At 46.3% G+C, this 25,493-nt stretch overlaps 1 protein-coding gene across 1 annotated transcript in view; it reads right to left on the bottom strand.

Moving 5' to 3' along the window:
* The window catches only part of LOC119389029 (chorion peroxidase), a 94,897-nt gene that overhangs the window by 52,235 nt on the left and 17,169 nt on the right, over positions 1-25,493 (bottom strand). Inside the window, exons 3-5 of the mRNA XM_037656324.2 lie at positions 18,033-18,241; positions 11,315-11,485; positions 3,714-3,893 (exon numbers count right to left, since the gene is read on the bottom strand). Of these exons, the coding sequence (XP_037512252.2) occupies positions 3,714-3,893; positions 11,315-11,485; positions 18,033-18,241 (560 nt within the window). The remainder of the gene's footprint in view (positions 1-3,713; positions 3,894-11,314; positions 11,486-18,032; positions 18,242-25,493) is intronic.

Genomic DNA, 25,493 nt, shown 5'->3' with positions numbered 1-25,493 from the left:
TATAGACTAACGCTAGACAATGGTCATCAGAAACTCATACGTCAGGACTCCATAGACAGCGCTAGCCTATGGTCATCAGAAACTCTAACGTCATGACTCTATAGACTAACGGTGGCCAATTGCTGGTAGACTCGCATTAGGTGTGCACTTAGAAAGCGCGTTAGACGGGCATTAGACAGTGTAATGATTCTGATGTCTAAAGACATTAGCCCCTTTATTGAAAGACAATAAATTTTTTATAAGAGTTTTACCCGCGGTAGAACATACAATGCGCGGGGGGATCTTCAATTTGGACTTCATACCGGAAGGACATTATGGCGACGGCAACGGCGACGGCAAAAACCCGTCGAGACTGTCCATATAATTGCTATCGCAATAAAAGAGTGTTCCACACTCGCCGTCGTCCTACGAGCGGTCCTGGCTCAGACTCCCAGGTTTGCGTGCACATAAATATCGCATAGAGCGGACTGGAGGCCGACCGCCGCTAACTCAATTGGTTGAGCATCGGATGCGTTACTCTAAGGGTTCGGTTCCTACTGGGAGCAAGTTGTCTTTTCGTCCGATTTAATTTCTTTACATTGATATTGCAGTTACCACGTTATAATTAAAGACTACATATAAGGCCCCTATACTTGCCTGTTCGTTTCATTAGGCTGCACGTATACCCTTCATGTAATATCATTCGGGACATACTGATTTGTGCCCTGAGCATCCTTGGCCGTCGCTAATGGTGGAACGAGAGATAGCTTTACTACAGAATATCGGAATGACCGCACCTTTGCGCAACGTTCGCTCTTTTTCAAACTCATATACAGCAACCCATGACGGCTGACGCAATGGTGCAAAAAGTGAAACAGTGTACTTTCATGGAACAATCAAACATTGGCTCTTCCAAAACTCGACAGGAATGTTTTAAAGGAAAGGTTATAACAACCATGACTCAAGAAATATTCTTTTTTTTTTCATTACATGAAGTGCCAGAAAATGAGAGGCTGACAAAGAGGGAGATTTTGTTGTTATGCCTAGAGGCCTGTATAATAAGAAAGCTTTGGCTGCACTAAATAAGAATTTTGTTCCCATAAGGAAGAGTTCTGTCAGGGTGAAGTCGCAGTTTATTGACCTTTGCGGTTGTCTAGAGTTGAGCAAGCTGGCGAAAGATATTAAGAGTAGCAAGGGCAGCAGTCTTAGCATGTTTTTCACAGCAAAAACACATAAAGCGGATGTACCTTTTAGAACTATTGTGAGCGAGGGAGGGGCGTGGCAACACAATGTGAGCCAGTTTCTGCAGCAGAAATTGAGGAAGGTGATTGTTGAGGATCCTTTTCGTGTTAAGAATTCGAATCAGGTTGCCGAGTATATTAAGTGTACCGATAGGAAGCACCTTTTCGGTGGATATTGAAGACCTCTATTATTCTGTGCCTCAAGACAAGCTTCTAGTGGCTGTAAAGTCCAGTGTGGTTTGCAAAATCACACAGGGGTTTCCACTGAAAATTTCATAACTGTGCTTGAATTTTATCTCGGCGTCACTTTTATTGTTTTTAACGAGCAACTCTACTTGCAACGACAAGGCGTGCGTATTGGAGCATGTGTAGGTCCTCTTTTATGTGAAATATTTTTATCTGATATTGATTCTTCCTTGCATGGTACTTTTAATGGGGGGCCAGTTTTAAAAGTGCTTATATATGTTGATGACTTTTCAGTACTTTTAAGTAGACACAGTGCTTCTTTCTTGCCTAATATAGTGTCGGGCATTTTAGATGTTTTTAGTCGTTTAGGACAAGGGCTTATTTTCACGCACGAGACCCCCAACTCCAATGAGTTGCAATTTTTAGATCTAAGCCTGCGATTCAGTGCACATCATCTTTGCTCGGCGTACTTTTCCCGTGCCAAGAAAGAATTATTGCCTTGTGAATCCGCTCACTAAAAGCTCATCAAAAGGGGAGTTGTACAGTGCATGAAATCTGCTTTCGGAAGGTCGTGCCCACATCGCATGCAGGAAAGATTTCATTGGCAAGTGACCCGCCTTTTGGCGAAAGGCTACCCTTCGCAGGTCATTGTAGCAGTCGCCGAGTCGCTCTTGCAAAGAGTCAAACACGGAGCAGAAAGGGTAGGGGCTCGGGGGTTGACTGGGAGACCACTGGTCATGCCATACGTGCACACCCTGTCGCATGGTCTCAATAAGGTGGCAAGGCGGCATGAAGTGCCTCAGGTGTTTTCTGCCCCTAATAAACTGCAGGAACTTTGCTCTCAAATTTGTGCTCAAAGCAAACGAGGATGCAGCACCAGGCATGCAAACCCTTTCGTCGAATGCTCTGTTGGAGTTGTTTAGACCATTCCCATGTCCTGTGGGTAAATGTACATCGGCCATTCCGAAAGATGCGTCAATGACCGGCTTAGGGAGCACGGACTAAGTGCAAAAAAGAAAGAGGACAAGTATGCGCATCTGGTGGCGCACATTTCTGCATGTGGGCGCGAACCGTTTTTCCGAGACAATAGAATACTGGGCAAAAGCAAGCGCATGTCGTCTCGGCTCGCTTTAGAAGAGTTTTTTATCACAAAGAATGTTGGTGCATGCATAAGTGAGGCTTCGGTTTCCTTGCATGCTTCCGAATTTCCATTTCTGCAGGCTCCCTTTTACATGCGCAGCTGTAACTCGCTCCTTGATATATGGCAGGCGTTATCGCATATTGTTTTTTTGTATTATACTTGATTTTTCTTTCTCTGTGTTTCCCATGCGAAGTTGCGCACGCGCAACCCCATGATTATATGTATTTAAACTGGGTGGGTGTGACGAAAATAAACAGTTGTTAGTAGCGCCAGCTTTGTACTCCTTTTTGTGCTCGTCAATTTTAGCGCTTATTCTTTCAGTGTTCATGGATAAGCAACTAACCCAACAGCTTGTTCTGTTAAAGGGTTCAATATAGTTAACAAAATTAGACAGAAAAGTAATTAGCCATTAAAAGCAATACCTTTTGTAATAAATATGTTATGTGGTTTTACAGAGCACTAGAAAACACAACTGAGAACTGTTAAGAGGTATGTGAAGTATGATGATTTTCACATATCTAATTAACTGACATTTAAAACTTAATTAACTAGTTTTGTTAATTAATCATTTCAATGTCACTTAGGGTGCGGCAATGTGCCTGAGTGTCCCGACATTATATTGAAAATCTGTGTTGTCTAAAAAAACACCCTGCATATATACGAGTGCTGATGATTCGGAGAAGTCTTTTTTGGACTAGGTGTTGATATTTTATAAGAGTTTGCATAGTGTTCACCTCCTCCGAAGAGCTATTGAAATCAAGCTGGCCTAGGGCTATGGTAGTACGCAGTTTTTGCAAACTCTCTGGAAAAAATCAGTTAATAAAAGTCAATTCAATCAAATTTGATGATGCCAGGTGCAGGGTAAAACTATTCTCGCGGTCTTGGTTTGGTTGTTCTCGGTGAGCAAATTCGTGGCAATGAAAAACACGGCGAGAAAGAATAATGAAGAAAAAAAAGAATGTCGTCTTTCTCTCCCTCTCTCAGCTCTCACTTATTTTTTTGCGCAATCGGCCAAGCTGTTGTGGACGAGAAGACGTTTTTTTTTTTTTTTGGATACCATCATCTCATGCTTTGAAAGGTCCTCCCCTAACAAAAGGTTGACTAAGCGAGCGGGAGGACCAATGCGTTCGTTCTAAATGACCATGTGCGAACAAGGGAGTGCTCACCGAATGCGCACTTCGGCCTGGGAGCAGCCACGGAACGAACGAACTCAAGGCAGTTCTGCTGGAACTGGCCGTAGAATCGGTCGTCAGGTGGCAGGTCGATCTGCATGCAGGCGAAGTGGCGCTTCGTGGGGTTCGCCACCAGTTGCGGGTCACAACAGGTGATGGCTGAACCATTGCTGACTGGGCACATTCGAGGAGAAGGTAGCACTCCATTAGGTCAACCTTAGGTGCTCACAAATATGTACGTATAATTTATCGTGTGTAAGTTTGTCAGGCAACTCTGCATGCAAGACGAATTCAAGGATGTGCGCTCGAACGTGTGTATTATAGTGATGCAGAACTCTCGGTAAATTGACTATCGATAGCATCGACAGTGTTTTTCAAACTATCGATAGTGTAAACAAGCTATCGATAGTGCTACTGTCAACAAACTATCGATAGTGCAATCGGTATTGCCATCAGGCACGTAGGCAAGGGGGGGGCCCGGGGGGCCCGGCCCCCCCCCCCCGAAATTCATCCAGCCTTCTATATTCCCGGGCAACTTTTGTTTTATTTTTGCCATGGAAATACTTTCTTTCGAACAATTAGGCCTTGGGCCCCCCCCGAAAAAAAATCCTGGCTACGTGCCTGATTGCCATAGTTCATATTACTAACGATATTATTGCCACGCGTGTTTATTGCTTTGTTTTGATGTATTCTGGTTTCACCCACGAAGACTGTTAGCAATGTTTGACGCAGACAGCGCCGTAATCTTTGAGAAGCTTCACGGTTGTTTGACATCCTTCTGTTTAAGCGACACTGAAGAGAAAGAATTAATTGGTTTAGATCGATCAATTGTGCTCTGAGTACTTTAACGTCGTTAATTTTGCGATCATATGTTTATTAATAGAGGAGAAAATCAAGTTCAATGTTTTCTATTTAAACTTCGCGCCGAAATCTCCCCGCGAGATGTCGCGGATTTCAAAGTGTACTTATCCTATTTTGGCGCCATTGGCTCAACAAAATTACCCCATACTTGGTATGATAAGCCTATGGCCCCCTCAGAGGACAGTGTACTTCATTTTTACCAATTAGAAACTACTTAGTCCCTAGTAGGCGCCGTCAAAGCATGTGACGACACGGAGAATGGTGCGGAAACTTCAGGGTGGCTTCACCACATTTTGTTTTTGCGCGTTTTCTCGCTCACTAAGCGTCTTCTCGCAGCAAGCGTGGTGTTTTTGGTATCGTGAAAGAGTACTTTACTAATAGAAGAAAAATCGTTTTGCTCTTTGTGTCCCTTTAAGATTACGCGCCGGACGCGAATAGTCAAGTTTATTCGAGAGCCCACATATGCCCTGAGTCCTACATATAGGACGCTTATTTGATGCACACTAACATCGCTATTTCTTTAGCTGGTGACAAGCGCCACGTACATGTGCTGTACGTGCGCTAGTCATCAGCTGAAGAAATGGCGATGTTAGAGTGCATCAAAGAAGCGTCCTATATGTAGGACACTGGGCATATAAGGGTTAAGCGACCACCAGCGATAACGCTGGAAGGTTCGACGACTGATGTATAAAATACAACGCGTTCCACCGATGGTCAGATTACTCGATGGCCGACGACTGTCCTCGCCGCTGTCAGTGCGCATCTTGTATCGCTTCTATTTTGTGTTTTGGTTTTCTGGCCACAAGTTCGCCTAAACAAAGAGCTACATATTTCCAAGTCTTGTTGGAGCATTCTTCACCGTCACAAGGACGTGACAATACTTTCGATAGTGGTGTAAATAATCATCCTGTTGCTGGCCGGCCATATTGCCAAAATATTTGCGATACCCTACTGTTAGATTCGCTTAACTTATGAGCAATTTTTGGCGATAGAACTAAATTACTTCAGCAGTGAAAATGGTAGAATAGGTCCATCAATAAATTCATATCCAAAAGCAACCAGTTACACCTTACGATTAATAAACTTAGTTGTTGATATTCTTTTTATTTTGAAATCATCAAATGCAATATGAATTTGAAGCCGCGCAGTTCCACCACAGTAACCGCTATAGCTGAACAGTTTGGCTTTATGATCATGTGTGAGGAAAGCACTCTGTTGAAGAACACAAGCATGTCTTGCCCTTCAGCCTCCTCCTCTGTACCACGCGTTCGCTGGAACCACGTTTATTCTGCAATGGGTTCGCGCTGTTGGTTTTATGCTATTGATAGTACCAATCAAATTTACTGTCGATAGCGCTATCAACAGGATATTTTACTATCGATAGTTCGAAAGTGACTCAGCTATCGATAGTATGGATAATACCATCGATAGTTCTGCAGCAAAGGTGTATTACCTAGGCTTGTTGCATTTATGGAGGAACAGTTCTATTTCTTCAGAAAGTGTTTATCAAAACTAGTAATTGGTTTACACTTAAATTGTTGATGTATGGGAGAAGCAAACAACATAAGCTGCGAATTTTTAATGCGGAATTTTTAAGATGCCAATTTGTAACGTATTGCGCGAAATAGTCGCCTTACGGGGACTGTTTCGCGCAATTTATTAAAAATGTATCTTTCATTTCTTGTTTGATTGTGGAAACATACTCTGCGCATACCAGATATGCTATGGGCAAATTAGCTGAGCTCGGTCACCGCCGCTACTCTGTGTTCCGTCATACTTTAATTGTAACATATGCAACACATTCATGGGAGCTTGTACTGGCATGAAACATGCATGTTCTTCTCCTTCTCTGGTTTTCCTGAAGTTGTTCCGTCTGTTGAACTTTTTATCTAATTTCTAATTAAAGCTATAACTATGAGGCAAATGGCAATCGAGAGATTATTTTACCACTAACATATGACGTTATATGCATCTGGGCTCACTCGATTATTTTGCGAAGGTTGGCGATACCGATAGAAAATTTGATTGGGTCATCACATGCCAAGTGTGCCAGCCGTGGCACCCGCAAATCGCAGATTTTGCTGATAAAATTTTATGACTTTTGCCTGCACCACATGGAGTATTGTGGCAAAACATTTTTGCTCCAAAAATATTTTCACGACCATGGCGCCTCCTCAAAATTCACTCGCTTTTGTTGAACTGTGCCTAAAAAACTGTATATAAAATATAGTTTTTGCTGTTGAGCTTCGAAATAGCGCCTTCGTTGCTACTCAGGTTCTATTTAGCTGTCCTATTTAAAAATTGCGGAATTTTCGTGTTTCATTGCCAGCAACGTATTAAAAAAATATCTTCAAAGTTTGCGATTTTTCCTTAAAAAGGTACTGACACGAAAATTTTGAGTTGTCGTTTTTTTGCGTAAAATGAAAGGCCAACCGCTCGAGAGCCCAGAACATGTAGTACTAAGCGCGAGTGCACCCTGAAAAAGTAATCACAGTATGTCTTTAAAAGCTACTTTCGGTTCTTACTGTACATTGACGTCACACCACGGTATGACTCCTTGTCACATGCTCCCACAATATATAGTGACGTTACCACGGCCTGTCCGCACCGTGGCTCCGTTAGTGACGCACAAACGGCCATCTTGGAAGTTTTGGTACCTGACGTCATCACAACTAGCCAGACTGCTGCGTGAAGTCAACAGAATCAGTACTGTAGCCTGACGTCAAGCTAGTGTCGATGTCGGTAGGTGCGCCGTGTAAAAATTGACTCTCATATCAAAATAAAATATCTTATCAGCATTTGCTGAACTTCACACTTGCTCAGAGTCGTCTCTGCATAGAGGAGATTTGCATGGCAGAATAAACTCGCCTTCGAAAAAAGGTGTCAGTACCCCGTTAAGCTAACTCGCACTCTCCCTAACGAATCTTTATATTAGTATCGTTTTCAATAAGGTTCGTTTTCGTACAAAAATATTTAGGGGTAAATACTTCAAATATATATTTCTGCAAAAAATTGTGAAATCACAGAAAATGCGCGATTTGCCGCATTTTGGCCGTCTTCTTTGTACTGATGCGGTTCAAGTAAAAATCCTCGTGATACGGCGTTTCATGGAAAACTTCATTGCTAAGTAATGAAGAGAATCATTATTATCGTGATAGCAATTTTATGGACACTCTTGACAGATTTTTGCCGTCGCCGTCATGTCCCGGATATGTATATGTATGTATATATACATAAAAACAACAAATAAAAATAACTCAGACGAAAAAAATGCCACAACGCGCGAACGGAAATTCGAACCTGCCCCCCCTCGCTCCACAGCGCGCTACCTTCGACAATTACGCCATGTGTCACTATTTCTTCGGTATACTAATGGCAGAATACAAACGCACACGGCGTTGGGTGACGCGCACGGGACACCACACGTGGCGAAATTAAAATTATGCGAGCCATGCTGCATCGTTGCCTGTGCTGCGTTTGCGTCGTATCGCTGGCGACCCACGCTAGTTTTCCATTTTGGGGTTGTAGCGCTGCGCCATTCGTGGCCAGTCAGCCAGGGAAAAAGATCGTCCCGCGGTTCTTGATGGCGCGAGCTAGTTTGGCTCTAGTACGCTTATCCCACAAGAGGGAAGAAACGAGACGACTGACGAAGAATCACGGTATAAATATTACACCATAACCGGAATCCTGAGTCTAAAATTATAGCGCAAACGCACAAGACACCCACGAAGAAAAGAAACGTACGACGCAAGTGCTAACAACTAACCAACTAGACCCAAATAAAGATTTATTTCAGTGACGACAATCGACGCCGGCAGGCAACGCGATCTGTGGCTTCACATGCCACTGCCAAGCGCCGTCTTCATTTTCTTCTGTTTAGGTCGCGCGCTCTCCGGTTTTGTTCGCCGTCCAAAGGAGGACGCTACAGGGTCCTAGCAACAACGCGAGCGCAAGAGTCCGAGAGTGGCTTGAGTTCTGCGCATGCGCCCTGGAGGTTCGCAACATTCTTGGGTCCCCAATTCTAAAACTCGCTAGTGTTTCGCCGGAGTTGGGATGTGCGCCTCCGACTTGTACTTTGACATATAGGGCGTGGTCAACCGTGCTCGCGTGCATACCTCTTGAGGTGGTGCTTGCGCTTTCACCGCAAAGTTCGCGTTGAAGGTATAGACCTGCACGAAGGTCACTTTACTCGCTGCAGCAGGCGCGTTTGCAGAAGAAGCGAGCTGCTAGCTATAAGAGCCAAAGGAGGGGTTAGTTGAAGTAATAACTGTGACAATTTGCGCTCTTCCTGTGCATACCTTTACGTTCTTTTTGTGCGTCCTTCTTTGTGTTTGAGCAGCGCGCAAGCGTGGAGCTGCACCAGTGGTTAATTCTCACTCTCCTCGTGTGTTTTCTTTTGCTGCATCCTTTGTGCTTGAGCAGCGCGCAGCAAGTTTCTAGGTGCTTGCCGTTCTTGCTGTGACATTCCAATTTCTTCCTATCGCATTCATTGCTTCGCCCTTGAGGCGAAGCTGTGACATTTTTTTTTGTTTTAAGGAAGAAAATAATTTTTGAAGTTGGCCCTCAGAATGCATCCTGAATTTCTTTTTGTTGCCACTTCGCCGCAAAGCGCCTAGTCTCTCTTGCAGCTGACGCTTGTCACAGATGGTGAAAAGGTGCGAGAGGTTTGTCAACGGCTTGTGAGCGCTCGAATTTCTCCTTGCCTTGATGTCAGGGCTGCAAGTAATGAATTCGCGTTACAATGGGAGCTTGCTTGGCGCGCTCAATGGGAAGTATGGGAGCCGGATAGCGGCTTACGGAATCGTCGGCACATTGTGCTACAGTGCCGTCTGCATAGCTACTATACGCATGCCGAAAGAAATAACACACATTGTAAACACTTTTTCTTGTGTATACTAGCTGTGCAGACGGCCTTTAGTACAATGTGCCAATGATTCCGTAAGATGCTCTACGCCGTCCCCACTTCCCACTCCGCTCACCAAGCAAGCTCACATTGTAACGCGAATTCATTACCTGTAACACTGACATCAAGGCGACGAGACATTAGACCGCTCACAAGCCGCTGACACACATCTCGTATCTTTTCCCCACCTATGTGACGAGTGTCAGCCGGCAAGAGAGAGTAGGTGCTTTACGGCGAAGTGGCAACAAAGAGAATGAAAACGAGGAACCCAGCCTTCAACAGACACGTACACAAGAAGAGAAGAAAGACGGCCACACACGCTGGGACTAACAACAGTTTAATGTAAAACATCTACTCGAAAAGGAAACCCCCCAAAAAAAACGCGCATGCGCCCTCACGATATCTTAGGTGGGAGGGGGAAAAAAGTGGGGGTGAACATTTGGCAATCGACGAAGCTCACTCATAACGCTGATGTGCTTTAAAAACCTTGAAGATAAAACGCTGCTTGTGGCACCTTCTATTTAGGTTTGTCTAAAAAAGTCACCTCTTTTTGTGATAGCGAGAGGGAACGTGCGCTTACGCAACGAGCCGCACCGTGTTTTTGCATTTGATAAGCATCAATTATTTCCCTCTGACATTTCGTGGATCCCTTACCAATAATTTCAGTGTCCTTAAAAATGGCTGAACACCCGCATGCTCTGCAATGCACAGGCAAGTTCGCGCCTCCTCCTGAACTGACTGATGTCTCATGTTCTTTCAGGCGCATGTTCACACAGCGCCCCGTCTGGCCTATGTACAACCTACTAGGTTGTACATAGGCCAGACGTTTTCAAGCTACATACCAACAGGCCCAACACCAGACTCTTCAACAAAAAGAAATTCAGGGTGCAATCTTAGGGCCAACATCAAAAAATTATTTTCTTCCTTAAAACAAAAAACAATTCTGTTAGACTTCCTTCTATCACTTAGCAGCGAAGTTTTCTATGAAACGGCGTATCACGGGGATTTTAACTTGGACCGCATCAGTACAAAAAGAAAACATTGGCAAATATGTGACAAGTCGCATATTTTCTCTGCTTTCACAATTTTTTGCAGAAAGATTTGAAGTTTACTTTATCCCTAAATGTTTTTGTACGAAAATGAACCTTACTGAAAACGATACCAACATTACGATTCGTTAGGGAGAGTGCAGGTTAGCTAAAGGAAAAATCGCTAACTTTGAAGATTTTTGTTGTTTGTGAAAATACGTAGTTGGCAGTGAAACATGAAAATTTCGGAATTATTAAATAGGACAGATAAATAAAACCTCTTTAGTAGCCAAAGAGCAATTTTGAAGCTCAATCCAAAACTAGATTTTATATAGATTTTTCTTTTAGGCACAGTTCAACAAAAGCGAGCGAATTTTGAGTGGGCGCCACAGTCGTGAGAAAGTTTTTAGCAAAAACTGTTGTGCCACAATACTCCATGTGGTACAGCAAAAAAGCCATCAATTTTATCAGCAAAGTCTGCTTTCTGCGAGCGCCATGGTTGGGACGACTGGCGTGGAATGACCCCATTGCAATATGGGATCGGATGGCGTAACGAAGGTTATTGCAGGCATAAATGGATAACAACTTTCATCCCTTCAGTCTGTCTGATATTTCATTCGCTGACAAAAAAAAGATAATAAACATTGCAGTTATCCAAGCGATGCATTCCCCGATCAAATATATGTTTGGTAAAAGCTAGCCTTCTTTTTCGGCCTAGCTGACACATGAACATAAGTGTAATGATGACAAGGAATACGTTTCTACTCACTGAACCACAAATGACGTTACATGGCTCAACTCACATCGTGTAACACCAGTCAGTGTGAGGTCGTGGTCAATAAACTGGCCAAACTGCATCAACATGAGGGTGTGCTGTTGGTTCGGTACATCAACGTCCGGCATCAGGGTCACAGAAACTTTCCTTGCACTGGGAAGCGGACCCCCGTCGATGCTCACTCGAGGAAGCGTGAGACCTATGACGAAAATAATCGAAGAAGTGTTCATGCGGACCGTTACTGGTCTTGTTTTGGTGCTGTAAATATAGAGACAGTAAATAGATCCGCGTTTGTTACTCATGATTGTGCAATATCGCAATGCATAGATGCCTACCATGATGGGAGGACACAAAAATGCGCCAAAGAAAGACGATGACAGGGAATTATAGTGACTGTGACGTGAGGATTGATCTCATGATAATGTATATTCCGACAATACTTGCATCATCTAAAAAAATTACCGAAGGTGTGATAATCCCATCTCCGCTAGAGACGCCTGCGTGGCATTCGCTCGTGACCAACAGAGCAGCAAAGTAATAATTTTGACCCATCAAAACGCACTCACTGTTTTCGGAGAGCAGACACAAGGGTCGAAAAGACTAGGCCTACCCATAAGTTTTGCCGCATTTGCTGTCCTCGTCAAAAGGACAGCAAACACAAGGGATACGCATGCTATTATAAAGCAGCTACTACCAAGAAGTAAAAATACCCACAAAGTGAACGCAGGAAGCTCCTAGCAAACTACACATCCTAAAATGGCCCAAATGAGCGCTAATACATTGATGTATGCGTCGTGAAACTGTGGTTCATTTTGAGATTTTGGCGCAGAGCAAAAAAAAGGAAAATAGATTTTTCAGTTACCCAGTTCCATACACATCGCAGGTCCAAGTTAAAAGGATGATTCAACACTTTGTCGCATAAAGATGACTGACTCCAGTCTTAGCATTTATTTCATCGCCAGGATCTCCTACACCTAAACGTGAATGAAATCCTTATAGAGAGCGATGCTTCTCAAAGGATTTTACTAAAGGCAAACCGCCGGAAAATGGAGCTGACGTGGGGACATTGACGATGCCGACGATGGTGGCGCTAATAAATTACAAGAATCGTCAGGACTAGCGACGACCGTGGTGAAAGGGGTCGATGACATGCGCACCGTGTCCCCCCAGGTGCAAATTGTAGTATGCACAGTACCGGAAGTACCAGTGCGCAACGACAACTTGCAAAGAGCGGTTGTCGACGCAAACAAAGAGATATGGCGAATTAGTCGAGAGAAGGGTTTCGAGGTAGTGGATATGAAGAGGGAGGTGCACAGGTGGGGCGGTTTCCGAAGAGACAATTCACTTCGATGGGAGGCTTGGTCCGGAGGTGGGCTGGCGACTGGCAGGACGCGCAGTAGCTTTTTTGGGGGGCACGCAGGCCCTTCGGAGTCCGGGGTAGCTAGTAACAGGGAAGACAACCAGGACTCTTCACAGGTAGTATTGCGAAAAACAGGAAAAAAGGTAAAAAAAAAGGGAGAAGGCACGTGTTGCAATTAGTTACATAAACATGCAGGGTGGCAGAAAAAAGGTAAAATGGTTAGATATTGAGGAGCAGTTAAACAAAGAACAGATAGGCGTTTATGCGGGAGCATAAACACACCTTAGAGACTTGGAAAAGCCACCGCATATTGAAAATTATGTTTGGGAAGGGTGCAACAGGGTCATATAAGAAAGGAAAGGTGGGTGTGTAGGAATGCTAATTCACCGCGGCGCCAAATAGGTTAGAGTGAAACAGACGTGTTCAGAGCACCTCTGGGTTTTGGGCACAGTAGGTGGAAAGAAAACGTGGCTAGGGTTTGCCTACTTGTGGAGGGGAAATAACTGCAGAGAAAAGAATCAGGAGATAGTGGATTGCGTGAGTGTGCATATTAAAGAATTTGGTAATGGGGCCGAAATCATCCTTCTAGGGGACATGAATGCCCACATACATGACCTTCACGGATATTCAGACACCCAATGGGAAGTTCTTACTAGATCTCTGCGAGCAACATAGCCTGGTGATAGTTAACATGGGGCCTAAATGTGACGGCCAGATCACATGGGAAGTCGGAAACAAACAATCAAGTATTGATTATTGTCTCATGCCTGAAGAAATTTATCACAAACTGAGGGAAATGAGAATAGACGAGGAAGGGATTAGAGGCTTGGGTAGTGATCATAAACGAATAACATTACAAATGGGATATAAAACGGGAAATGATAGCATAGAATCAAAGTCTGCCAGCTCGTATTTAAATGACAAACAAATAATAAATATAGCGTCAAGAGTCGATGAAGAAGTAGGCAAAATACCTGACAAGGACTGGGAGCTGTTAGATCTAATGACGAAAGAGATAGGGAGAAGAAAACTATTTGCTGGAAAGGAAAGAGCAAGCCAAAAAGTTGGTGGCACAAGGAAATCCGGGAAGCGATCAAGAAGCGGCGTGAAGCATCACGGGATCATAGAAGTCAACAAAATATGGGAAATATATTTAGAGAAAAAATCCATTGTACAGAAATCGGTCGAGGCAAAAATTAAAGGCGAAAGTGAACGCGGCGTGAGAGAGATTCACAAAAAAAGGAGGCCGCACATAGGATATTTTGGAGTCACATAAAGGCGCCAGGTAAGAAGTCTGTCAAAACGCAACAACATATTGTAGATGAAGGAGGAAATCAATTGGAAGGGTACGAAGCGCTAGGTTACATCCGAAAGGTAACAGCCGATTTGTTTAAAAAGAGCGTCTAGGGGATTTCCCCTGTGAGTAAAAGTGTGGCGGAGAAAGCAACAGAGGAAGAGCTAGTTCTGGAGAATTTCAACTGGAAAAAGGCCGAAGGAAAAATTCCAAACACACTGCCGCGAGTTTAGATGGTATTCCCGCTAGCCTCATTAACGAACTAGGACATAGCACTACAGAAGGACTGCTGAAAACCATAGAAAAATGCTTAAAGGACAGGCAAATACCGGCAAGTTGGCGAAAAAGTAGAATGAACTTAATCTATAAAAGCAAGGGAGAAAGTATAGCATTCCCTCGTATAGACCACTAATCATTACATCGGTACTATACAGGTTGGAGATGCAAGGAGTAAAAATGAAAATAGAAACGTGGGCAGAACATAACGACATTTTGGGAGAACTCCAGAATGGATTTCGAGTCTACAGGCGGTTAGCCGATAACCTGTTTGTTCTCACTCAGTGTATAGAAATATCTAAAATAGAACATAGGCCCTTGTACGTGGCCTCTCTAGGCATCACTTGGGCGTACGACAACGTTAATCGGGAAATTTTGTGGGACATGTTGAAAAAATGGGCACAGGCGACGACTGTATACAGCTTTTGAGGGAGTTTAGCGAGCAAAGAGAACGTTGATATTAGCAAGGGGCTGAGACATGGATATCCTTTGTCCCCGCTGTTATTCATGCTGTACATGGGGAATATGGAAAAAGCGCTAGAAGGTAGCAACATTGGTTTATTCTGTCACACAGACAGGGCGGCGTGATGATTGAGCAGAAGCTTCCAGGATTATTTTATGCTGACAATATTGTCTTATTTTCTGACAGTCGAGATGATATACAGCAGCTGGCGGATATATGCGGAAGGGAAGGTGAAGCTCCAGGGCTAGGATTTTTATTAACAAAATGTGGATTGATGGTATTCAATGATCCTTGTGATTAGGCAGTGTCAACACAGGGCCAAGAAATACCGAGGGTGAGCGAATACAAGTACCTTGGAGTATGGATAAATGAGGGTGACAGGTACATGGAGCTGCAGGAGTAAGCCTCGCCAGCAAAAGGAAAGAGGAATGCTGCAATATTGAAGCACAAAGAATTGTGGGGATATAATAGGTACGAGGTGGTTCGAGGTCTGTGGAAAGGTGTAATGGTTCCGGGGCCTACTTTTGTGCACTCAGTGGTGTGCATGAGGGCAGAGGTGCAATCGGGAATGGACATAAATCAAAGGACTGTGGGACGCCTCGCGTTGGGTGCTCACGGAAAGACGACAAATGAGGCCGTAAAGGGCGATATGAGATGGGCAGGCTTTGAGGCGAGGGAAGCTCAGAGCAAAATCGGGTTCGAAGAAAGGCTAAGGAATACGAAGGAGAGTAGATGGGCAGAGAAGGTGTTCTGTTATTTGTATAGGAGTAGCGTGCACACACAGTGGAGAACAAAAAACTAGGAGGCTCACTAGTAAATATACGGCTGGTAGTGTAAGCAATATGTCAACAAAGAGCGTGAAGCGAAAAGTCAGAGAGGCGGAGAGGATTTACTTGGCGGCAGCTATGGAGAAAAAACCGACATTGAGTAACTACCGAAAGGGCAAAAATGAAATAAGGAGGGAGGCATTTTACGATAATTCAAGTGGAGGCGCTCTATTGTTTGAAGCGAGATCGGGTTGCCTTCGAACGCGTAGTTATAAAGCGAGATTCAGTAAAGAAGAACAATGCACGTGCTGCGGGGAAGATAAGGAAACGGTGGAGCATGTGCTGATTGAATGTGGAGATATCCACCCGGGTTTACGTTTGGGCACGAGCCTACACGAATCCTTGTGTTTTAGAGACGACAATGGAAAGCTGAATACAACCGCGACTGAAATAAGTAAGAGACGGTTAGGATATTGGTGGCAGAAAATTAGAGAGAAAGGACAAAAATAAATATTGGGAAAAAAATAAGGACATTCTGCCGTAAATTGCAGAGAGCTGGGCTGATAATTTAAGTTTTTTTTTCTGTAGTAAGATTAATTAATTAGTAAGAGTAATTTAAGTAGAGACACTAGGCCAACACTAAGAAAAAGGAGAGTAAAGGGGGGGTTTTTTGCCGAGCCTGGTGGCACACTTGTCAACGCCCCGTTATGAAGGGGACGCTCATAGCATCTATCCATCCATCCATCTATGCTGTACCGCAAACGCTATCGATGTAATGGCTTTCAGCGTGACACTCGTTCTGGCTAAACGATGTCAGACTCCCACTTTCGTTATCTCATCCCCTTACGGCTTTTGCCTAATTCAGAAGCTCTGATTATATTTATTTTCTTTATTATGCTTCGCCCCGCCACGGTGGTCTAGTGGTTATGGCGCTCGACTGCTGACCCGAAGGTCGCGGGATGGAATCCCGGCCACGGCGGCTGCATTTTCGGTGGAGGCAAAAATGTTTGAGGCCCGTGTACTTAGATTTAGGTGCACGTTATAGAACCCAGGTGGTCGAAATTTCCGGAGCACTCAGCTACGGCGTCTCTCATAATCATATCGTGGTTTTGGACGTTAAACCCCAGATATTATTATCTTTATTATGCTTCTGGTACGTGTACGTACAAAGATCACACGCTTTCTTATTTTTGAGTTGCATAATGTTTTTTTTTTCAGTTACACGGACACTCTCGACGGGTTTTTCACGTCACCGTTGCCGTCATGTTCTGTATAAAGTCGAAATCAATAACATGGCCCCGTGCATCGTACCTTCTACCCGTTAGTAAAAGAGCGCGAGCGCTGACAACGAACGCTGTTGTAGCGGAGGTGAAAAGAGCCTGCCATCTACGTCGCACGGAGAGCGCTTGCGATTACATCACCTCCTGTGGGAGTTGGAGGTTGGAGACATGCAGGTGGTCAAGCGGAGAGGGAGGAGCAGCAGCGGCGCAGTAAGTAGGGCGGAGTCGGGAGTGAGAAGCTACCGGTAGATGCGTGGAGGAGGAAGGGGGAAAGAGAACTGAGGCTGCGGAGGATGGAAATGATGAGGGGAAAGGGTATAGCATAGCAATGTGTAGCACTGTATAGCAAGGGGGTAGGAAAGGAATGTAAGGGTCATCTTCGTCCTCTTCTGCTTCGCACCCAGAACCCGCGCGCCGATTTCTCCGGCGTGGCCTGTAACAACCCTGATGGGTGAGAGAACGAGCACAGAAAGAGAGCAAGAAAGAGGGAGAAAGGAAATATCGAAAAGAAGAGCAGTTCTTGCCGAAAAAGATTCTTCACGAGGCGGTATTCGAACCCGCCTACCCTCGATCCGAAGGCGAGCGTCCTAACCACTCGGCCATCCAGGCACGCTTGCAGAGCGTAGCATAACCCTGTGTAGTACAGTGTGGCAAGGTGGTGGGAAAGGGAAGTAAGCGTGAGGAGGAGAGATGTGTTGGTGATTAGGAAGGAAAGGAGATGGGGAGTGCGTAAAGCATAGCATAGAAAGAATGAGAAAGTGAGAATAAGAGAGAGAGAGAGAAAGGTATGAAAATGGAAGAAAGAAATAGAGAGAGAGAAACGAGCAAATTGAAATAAACAGAGCAAAAAGAACGAAAATACAGAGAGAAGAGTGAGGAAGAAATAGAGGAAGAACGGTAGAGAAAATTTGCAAAACCTAGCAAAAGAGGAAAAGCCAGGAATGCGTAGGTGCCCATGAGCTCAGCTGTCTTTTTAGCATTGCGCCTCCAGTGCAAGCTGCGCTTTTTTTTTTAATGCAGGTAGTCCAAGGTCTCGTTCTCTTCACATTCGTGTTGTTACCTCGAGCTCAAATTGAAGTGATTCTAAGAAATTGCTCTTTGAATCGATCCCTTAGAAGTGATCGACGGGAATACATGAAATTGAGCAGAAAAAATGGAGGAGTCGAGGGCGAAGGAGGAATGCAAACGTTTTCAAGGGAAAGCAGATAATCAACTATACCAGATAATAGTTCCCTGTTGTGGATTTACTAAAGTGATGTTGTCGTAATGATCACAGTTTTCTTGCAAGAAAGGCGTAAGTATTCACCGTCGGCGTAGGTTGGCGGCAGGAACCTCTCGTAAGCCGTGAGGGACTTCCCCCACTCCCTGTTCTGGAGGTTGTTGCACAGCCCATCGGCGGATCGAAACTTTGTAGAAGGGCAACGCGGAATTTTGGGGCAAGCATCGGCGATGACAGTGTTCTGAATGTTGAACCGCTGAAGGCCGTCCCGTCCTTGCAACGAGTCCAGGTTGAACCTGTGAACACGAATGATTGGACGATGCTATCAAGCAATTCCCAGAGCACTCTGCAGTTATAATAGAAGGCGCACTTGCGTAAGCACAATTCATTATATCAGTACACCTGTCGATGAAACACTTACGCTACCGTTGTGCGATTGTTGGACTGACCGCACGCTTATGCACACACGGAATGTGAGTAAAGACCGTAAACACACGTGCACGTTAAACGTCTGCGTTTCGAGGACTACATGCGAGTTCGCTGAAGGCTACCGCGGTCATCCTAAGCTCTGCTTGGATGATACCCTCTTCCCAACACGTTAGCACGGAAATCGACACCTTCGTTTTTCTCCCATACACAACCGTAACATCCCTCATTTATGAGGTCCTTTCCAACCATGTGCCAAAAATCAATCAATTCCTGTCAGAAATTGAAAGTTATTACGAGGAGCGCTCAAGGACGGGGCACGAAAATCCAACATACGGGCTAACGTGTTTTGCACCCGTTTGTAGTCTATTCGTGTCATGTCGTTGAACGCTACCCGTAAGTTTCAAAATGAAGCTCAGCTTCCAACCCTCTTGCACAAGTTAATGTGCCTCAAATGCTTGCAATATGCTGTTTCACCTCCCATGTTCGTGCGAGTTCTTGAAGCAGCGCTTTGTCACTACCGACTGCTGCTTTGCAGCTCAATACCACAAATTAATTCGTTATATTATTTTCAAGTCTCATCAAAACTCACGTTGATACTCACGCCTACTCACACTTACAGGAACTCACCCACGGTCTTACTCACGCCTACTCACACTTAGAGGCACTCACTCACGTTCATGCTCACGCCTACTCACACTCATAGGAACTCACTTACGTTCATACTCACTCACGTTCATACTCACGTGCATTGACTCATACCTACTCACTCACGTTCACACTCACACCTGCTTACACATATAGCACTTACGCTCTTATTCATTTGTAACGTATTGAAGAGCGCAAACACAAACACTCGTTTATTGTAGGCGAACTTGTGCCCAGATAACTAGGTGCAAAATCAAGGAGTCCGCTATAGCGTGCCACACATAAAAAGTGTCCGTTCGACGAACGCACTTCTTCTTCTGGCCCGCAGGTCAACTCACAGTCTCGTGACCGTGCGCGAGAGGCATGCGTTGCGCGGCCACATGAAGCACGAGCAGGCACGAGACGTTGCGGACGCTAACCAAGCGGCCCGCTGGCTTCTTGGTAGAGAAAACTTATTGTCTGTAGTCTCTGCGGCATTAGCCCCCTCCGGAATACGCATCGTCCCGATTCGCGATGGGGGGAAGTAGACAAGAAGGGAGCGTTTTCACTGTCTCTCGTAATAGGGTTTCATGCGCACTACGTGTACGAACTCCGCAGTGTTTTGCCGTTTTGAGCGCTCGTGTCCATCGGGGATGACTTGGTAGTTTAGGTCACTAAGTCGTCGGAGAACCTTATATGGACCAAAGTACCGACGGTGGAGCTTTTCTCAGAGCCCGCGGCGTCTTATTGGTGTCCATATCCACACTTTATCGCCTGGATGGTACTGAACTTCTCGGCCGCGCAGGTTGTAGTAGCTTGCGTCCTTGCGTTGTTGTTGAATTATTCGGTGTCGTGCCAGCTGGCGCGCTTCTTTAGCTCTTTGTAGGAAGTCGTCAACTTCAGATGGCTCGTAATTGTCGTTGTCTACTGGTAACATCGCGTCGAGTGTCGTAGTGACAGTGCGGCCGTAGACCAGCTGAAATGGGGGGACGCGGGTAGTCTCCTGTAGGGCCGTATTGTAGGCGGAAGTTGCGTATGGCAGGATTTCGTCCCACGTCTTATGCTCAATGTCAACATACATCGATAGCATGTCAGCAATGGTTCGGTTTAGGCGTTCCGTCAACCCGTTCGTTTGTGGGTGGTATGCAGTGCTTTTTCTATGACTGGTATTAGTCATCGTCATCAAGGACTGCATCAACGCAGATGTGAAGGCTGCTCCTCGATCGGTAATCACGACCATTGGGGCACCATGTCGAAGAACTATGTTTTGAATGAAAAACTTGGCAACTTCAGTTGCCGTTCCTGGCAGCCGGTTTCATCGTACCGTGTCAAATAGTCCGTCGCGACGACGATCCACCTTTTCCCTGATGACGACATTGGAAACGGTCCGAGATGGTCCATTCCCACTTGTTGAAATGGAGTCTTAGGAGGGTCTATGGGCTGGAGAAGGCCGGCCATCTTGAGGGGTGGTGCTTTGCGCCTTTGGCATTCGCGACATGTCTTCACGTAATGCCGCACAGACGGAAACAACTTGGGCCAGTAATATTTTTGGTGAATTCTGGCGAATGTTCGACTGACGCCCAAGTGGCCCGCCGACGGTTCATCGTGACAAGCTTCTAAGATTTCAGGCCTCATGGCTGACGGTACAACGAGTAGGAACTTCTCCTTGTTGTGCTCAAAGTTCCTCTTGTAGAGTGCATTAGCTCGGAGACAGAATGAGGATAATCCTCTCTTAAATGTGCGTGGAACTTGAACGTCAAACCCTTCGAGATGCTTTATCAATTGGAGCAGTTCTGTGTCAGCCCGTTGATGCTCGGCAATTTCTGAGGATTCCACTACACAAAAGAATGGGAAGTCCTCTTCTTCTGAAGGAGTAGAGTCGAGTGGCGAGCGTGACAAGCAATCAGCATCGTTGTGTTTTCTGCCAGACCTATATACAACGGTAATGTCGTATTCTTGGAGCCTGAGGCTCCATCTCGCAAGTCGTCCCGACGGGTCTTTTAAGCTTGCTAGCCAACAAAGTGAGTGGTGGTCGCTGACGGCACGGAACGGCCTGCCGTAGAGGTATGGCCTGAATTTGCTGATAGCCCATATGACTGCCAAGCACTCTTTTTCTGTCGCGGAGTAATTTCTCTCAGGTTTTGAAAGGGTGCGGCTCGCATGCGCTATCACTTTCTCTGCTCCATTTTACCACTGAACGAGGACCTGCGCCGATGCCAAGATTGCTTGCATCTGTATGGACTTCCGTGTCGGCGGTCTCGTCGAAGTGGGCGAGGATAGGCGGGGCTTGCAAACGTTGCTTCAATTCAATTGCCAATTGCCAAACGAATGGTACCTCCTCTTTCGTGAGTCTTGTTAGAGGTTCGGCAATTTTTGAGATATTTTCCACAAATCATCCTATAGTAAGCGCATAAACCCAAAAATCGACGCACCTCTTTCTTGTCTCTCGGCTTTGGAAATCGTGCGACGGCCGCAGTCTTGTCGGGGTCCGGGCCAACACCTTCAGCGCTGATCACATGACCCAGGAATCGAAGCTTCCCAAATCCAAACTGGCACTTTTCCGGTTTATTCGTCAAGCCAGCGGACTCAATAGCCTGAAGTACTAAACGTAGTCTCTCTATGTGCTGGTCAAACGTTGCCGAAAAGACCACTACGTCGTCCAGGTAGACTAAACAAGACTGCCATTTGAGGCCCGAGAGGACACTGTCCATCATGCGCTGGAATGTCGCTGGCGCACAACAGAGGCCGATTGGGAGTGCTTTAAACTCATACAGGCCGTCCGGGGTTACCAAAGCAGTCTTTTCACGGTCTCTTTCATCCACTTCAATTTGCAATACCCGCTTTTTAAATCCAATGAAAAAAATATCTTGCGTTCCGGAGCCGATCCAATGTATCATCGATTCGAGGCAAGGGGTATACATCCCGCTTGGTCACGCTCTTCAGTTTGCGGTAGTCGACACAGAATCTCAACGTATTGTCCTTCTTCCTCACAAGAACTACCGGCGATGCCTATGGGCTTTTGGACGGCTGAATGACATCGTCCTCCAACATCTCTTGCACTTGACCCTTTATGATCTCTCGTTCTTTCGGCGATACTCGATACGGATGTTGGTATACTGGCCTTGTTGTTTCATCTGTTATTATTCGGTGCTTAACAATCTGGGTGCGCCGAACTTTTGACGAGGTGGATAAACATCCTGCAAAATCTCTTATCAGGTCTTGTATGATTTTCGTCGCGGCTGGCGACAGATTTTGGCTGATTGCAACTGTTCCTCCGACATCATGCAGAGTTTCTGAGGCAGGTGGTCCTGACGCCAGGCTACTTAAATCTGTCACACTGCAAAACTGTGTAGAAAGGCGATGGCAGTGTTTCTTGCAACACGCTGAATTTCATTTCCGAAATTCGTGAGCAATACATTAGCACACCCACCACGTAACTGAATAATGCCCCGAGCTATGCAAATGCCTTTCTTCAGCAGCAACTCGACGTTGTCATCCGCTATGCCTTCATAGTCGACGAATGCGTCATTCCTTACGCCAACCAGCACGCTGCATCGTGGTGGCACCGTTACGTCATCGTCGATAACACGCAATGCAGGACACTCCGGCTCCTTCGTGTCTATGGCCAGCTTCGTCGAGAAAGAAACGTTAGAATTCTGCAGGTTGATTATAGCACCGTTCGCCAACAGAAAATCCATCCCGAGTATTACGCCCCTCGAGCATTCTGGAAGTACGACGAAATCAGCGATGTAAATAGAACCTTGAATTCCGATTCTTGCGGTACATCTTCCCAGAGGTGTAATGAGATGGCCCCCAGCCGTACGTATTTGTGGTCCACTCCAAGGCGTCAAAACTTTCTTTAAGTCCTTTGCGATAGCATAGCCTACGACTGAATAATCGGCACCTGTGTCGACTAAAACGTTCAATTCACACCCGTCTACGGTAACGCGCAAGTCCGAAGAAATTTTTTCTTTACTTATCTTAGTCCTCGTATTCTGCTCGTCGCTGCTGCCCCCCGCTGGGGCCTTGACGGAGGAACTTCGCTTTGTCGGACATCAGCGGCCTTGCCTCCCCACGTCGCTGGCTTCAGTTTTCCTGACGGGGACTCATTGAACGGCGCCTCGTTGAGCTTGAAGTTGGTGAACTTGAACGCCGAGGGCTTGGCGATCGATAACAAGCAGGCGCTGGTGACCTTGGCTCGTGCTGGAAACTAGCAGCTGGAAATTGATGCCTTGACAAGTAGTCCTCGATTTCGACGGGTCTTTCACCATTGCTGGGGCATGGCGCATTTACGGAAAACCCGCGGAGACCGACTCTTCGATATGGGCACATTCTGTAAAGGTGTCCAGCTTCTCCGCAATGAAAACAAAGCGGCGTCCTGTCGGGTGTGCGCCACACGTCGCTTTTTCGTGGCCTCAAATCTCGTTGAAAAGGTGAGCCGCTCGAAGCCGATGGACAGCCACTGGGGGCTGCAAACGAAGCACTATGCACGACGGGTTGGCGCAAAGCGTCGGCGTACGTTGGTACTCGACGTTCCTGCAATGGCTTTTCGAGTCGAGCTGGTTGCGCCTCGGGTTCCGCTTGCAGAATGGCGTAACGAACTTCATCCCGAATAACAGTGGCAAGAGGTGAGACTGTCGGCGTAACTTGTGGGTGCAGAAGCTTTCGAAGCTCTTCCTTTACAATGGATCGTACCATTTCCCTCAGCGCTTCGCTGTTGCTGCCCATGCTTGTCGAAAGGACCTCTGCAGGTACACTACTGGCATCACGGTTGTAGGGACGGGAGCGCTGCTGCAATGCGCGCTCTATGGTCGTGGCTTCGCTGCGGAACTCAGCAACGGTGCGTGGTGGGTTGCGAACCAACCCTGCGAATAAGTCCTGTTTGACTCCTCGCATCAGGTGACGCAGTTTTTTCTCTTCGGTCATGTTCGGATCGGCGCGTCTGAAAAGGCGGGACATATCCTCGATATACATGCCAACGCTCTCGTTCGTGCGCTGGTTTCTGGACTGGAGAGCATTCTCTGCCTTCTCTCGACGATCGGTGCTGGCATACGTAGCGACCAGATGTCGTCGAAACTCTTGCCAGGTCGGTATCACCGCTTCGTGGTTTTCATACCATGTCCTCGCTGCATCCTCCAACGCGAAGTACACGCGGCTCAGTTTTCTTGCCTCGTCCCAGCCGTTGATGTTCGCCACCCGCTCGAAGTGTTCCAACCAGTCCTCCACATCTTCGTACGTATCACCGTGGAAGGGCTCAGGCATGCACGGTGGGGACACGATGAGTTCGGATGTCACCGGGCTGGCCATCGTTCTTTCGTTGGCAGTGGACAATGCCTGCGTTGCCGGAGAAGTAGGGAGCGGTCCAAATTCAGGCGGGTCTCCTCGGAGGCGGCTGGCTTGCACGCTGGTGTACTGGAGTCAGTTCGCCATGTTCCAATCGCTGAGGGTCAGGGCTCCGCTCTCTTGCACCCAGGGGACTTCCAATCATACCCCGCACCTCCACCAGAATGTAGCGTATTGAATAGGGGAAACACAAACACTCGTTTATTGTAGGCGAACTTGTGCCCAGATAACTAGGTGCAAAATCAAGGAGTCCGCTATAGCGTGCCACACATAAAAAGTGTCCGTTCGACGAACGCACTTCTTCTTCTGGCCCGCAGGTCAACTCACAGTCTCGTGACCGTGCGCGAGAGGCATGCGTTGCGCGGCCACATGAAGCACGAGCAGGCGCGAGACGTTGCGGACGCTAACCAAGCGGCCCGCTGGCTTGTTGGTAGAGAAAACTTATTGTCGGCAGTCTCTGCGGCAATATCTACTCGTACTCACTCACGTTCACACTTACGCCATCTCACACTCATAGGCACTCACTCGCGTTCATAGTCACGCCCACTTACGCTCATAGGTACTCACGTTCATACTCACGCCCACTCACGCTCATAAGTACTCACGTTCATACTCAAGTGTACTCACACCTATGGGCACTCGATCACGTTCATACTCACACCTGCTCATACCCAACGGTACTCACTCGCCTTCAGTTCATACTCGCGGCTACTCACGCCTACTCACACCGGTGCTCACGTTCGTACTCACACCTACTCACAGCCATTTGCACTCACGTTCACTCTTGTCTACTCACTCCCATGGGTACTCAATCACATCCATACTCACACCTACTACACTCATATGTTACCTTCATACTTATGCCTGCTCACATCCCTCGCCACTCAGTCATAGTCACACTCATGCCTTTGAAATGAGTCTACTCGTGAATGAACATGCCAAGTCTTCCCCTCTACTCACATTCACAGGTGGCCCCTGACGTTCATACTCACGCCCATTCACGCTCATAAGTACTCACGCTCATACTCACACTTAACCATACCCATCGGCACTCACTCGCCTTCAGTTCATACTCCCGCCCACTCACACTGGTAAGTACTTACTCACGCCTGCTCACACCGCTGCTCGCGTTCATACACCTACTACTCTCGT

This window comes from Rhipicephalus sanguineus, chromosome 1 (genome assembly GCF_013339695.2).
Source record: "Rhipicephalus sanguineus isolate Rsan-2018 chromosome 1, BIME_Rsan_1.4, whole genome shotgun sequence".
Taxonomy (NCBI): Eukaryota; Metazoa; Arthropoda; class Arachnida; order Ixodida; family Ixodidae; genus Rhipicephalus; species Rhipicephalus sanguineus.
The sequence above is the reverse complement of the archived record's forward strand: the minus strand, read 5'-3'. Positions and strand labels throughout refer to the sequence as shown.